At 37.7% G+C, this 2,500-nt stretch overlaps 1 protein-coding gene across 1 annotated transcript; it reads right to left on the bottom strand.

Moving 5' to 3' along the window:
- Positions 1-1,477: 1,477 nt before the first annotated feature.
- On the bottom strand, positions 1,478-1,852 carry LOC149135302 (uncharacterized). Its single transcript, XM_089353498.1, has one exon. The coding sequence runs from the start codon at positions 1,850-1,852 to the stop codon at positions 1,478-1,480; it is 375 nt and encodes a 124-aa protein (XP_089209624.1).
- Between the last annotated feature and the right edge of the window lie 648 nt (positions 1,853-2,500).

Here is a 2,500-nt window from a genome sequence, read left to right as displayed (position 1 = left end):
GTCTGTCTGTCTGTCTGTCTGTCTGCCTGTCCCTGAGTCTGTCCGTCTATATGCCTGTCTGTCTGTCCATCCATCCATCCATCCATCCATCCATCCATCCATCCATCCATCCATCCATCTATCTATCTATCTATCTATCTATCTATCTATCTATCTATTTATCTATCCATCCATTTATGTATCTATACATATAAATGCATATATGTGTATAAATATGTAAGTATATTTATGTGTGTGTGTATATATATATGTACGTATTTATGTATGTATATATATATATTTATGTATGTATATATATACACACACATATACACACACACAAATACAAGTATATGTACACACACATGCACACACACGTGTATATGCATATATATAAATATTACAAGAAGAATGGAATTGATATATGTATGCATGTGTGTGTATATATATATGTGTTTGCGTTTACGTGTGTAGTTATGTAATATATTATAGAGTAGGTACTTGTTTTTCTTTTTCTATGTATATATAGGTGTACATTTCTGCATATCTATATATACATGCATGCATTCATGTCTGTATATGTTTCTATATCTCAAAGAATGGATATCAAATTTGAATTTTCTGTGAAAATCTGTGTTAAATCAACCTTCAGATTCTGCCGTGAAGTAGAATTTGTTTTTCTCAGATATGCTTTTCCTCTCGTAGGTTTTTGAGTGATTTTGATATAAATTTTAAAATAAATCAAAGGAGTTTGTTACAATTTAGGCTGTTTTCTTATATATATATATTTTTCTTTTTCAGGGTGTTTGAGTGAAAAACGGAATTAATAATAATATGATAATAAAACGACGAGTTGGAAAAAAGTTATTGGCGAAACTTATATTAGAAAAGTATGAAAAAGTGAGACCCTCAAGTAGAAAAAAAATATCTATAATACTACTGCTGCTCCACCTCCTGCTACTGTTGGTAATAATAATCCTTTCTGCAAACGGAACAAGTTCTGAGATTTGGTGGTGATGGAGAACGGTCGATGCCATCAACCTCAGTGTTTCACTGGTACATAATTTATCGATCCCGAAAGGATGAAAAGCAAAGTCGACCTCGCAAAAGTTTGAATTCAAAACTTAAAGACGGGCGAAATGCTGTACGAAGATGGGAGGTTAAACTGACGAGGATCGGAGATATGGAGCGGCATTTGGCCTGAGAATCTGTTTGTAGATTTCAGCATTGACAGTCCCTTGTAGGCGAATAAACGGACCAGGACCAGCAGCAGAGAACACTCCCCATACCATTACACTGCCTCCTCCATATTTCACTGCCGTCTTCACACATGCACGAGATAACCTTTCGCTACTTCGTTGGACGTACATCACGCCATCGAAACTAATCGAATTAAACTTCGATTCATCGCTAAAATGAACCTGCGACCACTGTTCTTCTGTCCATACGACATGTTCGAGAGTGAAACGAAGACGGGATCTTTGATTCTTCTTGGTGATCAGAGGTTTCTTTGCCGGCGCCCGAGCAAGCAACTGAGAACCTCGTGACCGCCAAGAAACTGTTTTGCGCGATTCGTTGACATCGGAAGTGGAGCTAACTCGCGGGATATCTCAGTAACACTCTTAAACCTATCCTTCAGTGACATTCTAAACATAATACGATCCTGCCTTGATGAAGTTTTACCAGGTCTACCGGTTTGGGGTTTAGTATATGCCGATCCTGATGACTTGAAACGAGATACAATTCGTTGCACAGCACTTCTAGACCTTCCTACAGTAGGTATTATCACAAAATTTGACTTGCCCTCTTGGTGAAGGCACACAATCCGTTGTTTTTCATCACAGGACATTGTTCGTCTCTCACAAGTCACCATGTTGACAGTTGAAAGTTCCACTAATGTAAGATCATAAGTAACTGTTTGCCCATTAACGGTCTTCTAAACAATAAATACCTTGGTTAGTAGTTCTTTGTTTCTAAGTGACCCTTAACTTTTGGCCACTGCAATTTGGAAGATTGTTTATTTCCTCATAACTTACAAAATATTTATTCCATTCACTTGAAATTTTCATGAAAGATAGATATATCTAAATATGTGTAAAATATCTAGTCTCAACCTGTTCTATAATAAATATTTCAATACACTTGTTCTTACTGACACTTATATTATGGCCACTACTGTATATACGGTATGTGGCTGTGTGTTAAGAAGCTTGCTTCCCAACCACATGGTTCCAGGTTCAGTTCCACTGCGTTGCACCTTGGGTAAGTGTCTTCTACTATAGCCTCAGGCCGACCAGTCTTGTGAGTAGATTCAGTAGACGGAAACTGAAAGAAACCCGTCGTATATATGTGTGTGTGTGTGTGTTTGATCACCTCACCATCGCCAGACAACCGATGGTTCGGCAAAATAGACCGATAGAATAAGTACTAGGCTTACAAAGAATAAGTCCTGGGGGTGATTTGTTCGACTGAAGGCGGTGCTCCAGCATGGCCACCACGTTTGTTTTTACATTAGATATTT

Source organism: Octopus bimaculoides, chromosome 6, assembly GCF_046866305.1.
Source record: "Octopus bimaculoides isolate indiv1 chromosome 6, ASM4686630v1, whole genome shotgun sequence".
Lineage (NCBI taxonomy): Eukaryota > Metazoa > Mollusca > Cephalopoda > Octopoda > Octopodidae > Octopus > Octopus bimaculoides.
The sequence above is the reverse complement of the archived record's forward strand: the minus strand, read 5'-3'. Positions and strand labels throughout refer to the sequence as shown.

Excerpts from the sequence above, each read along its gene's own strand:
- LOC149135302 (XM_089353498.1), bottom strand. The coding sequence starts at position 1,852 with ATGGTGACTTGTGAGAGACGAACAATGTCCTGTGATGAAAAACAACGG.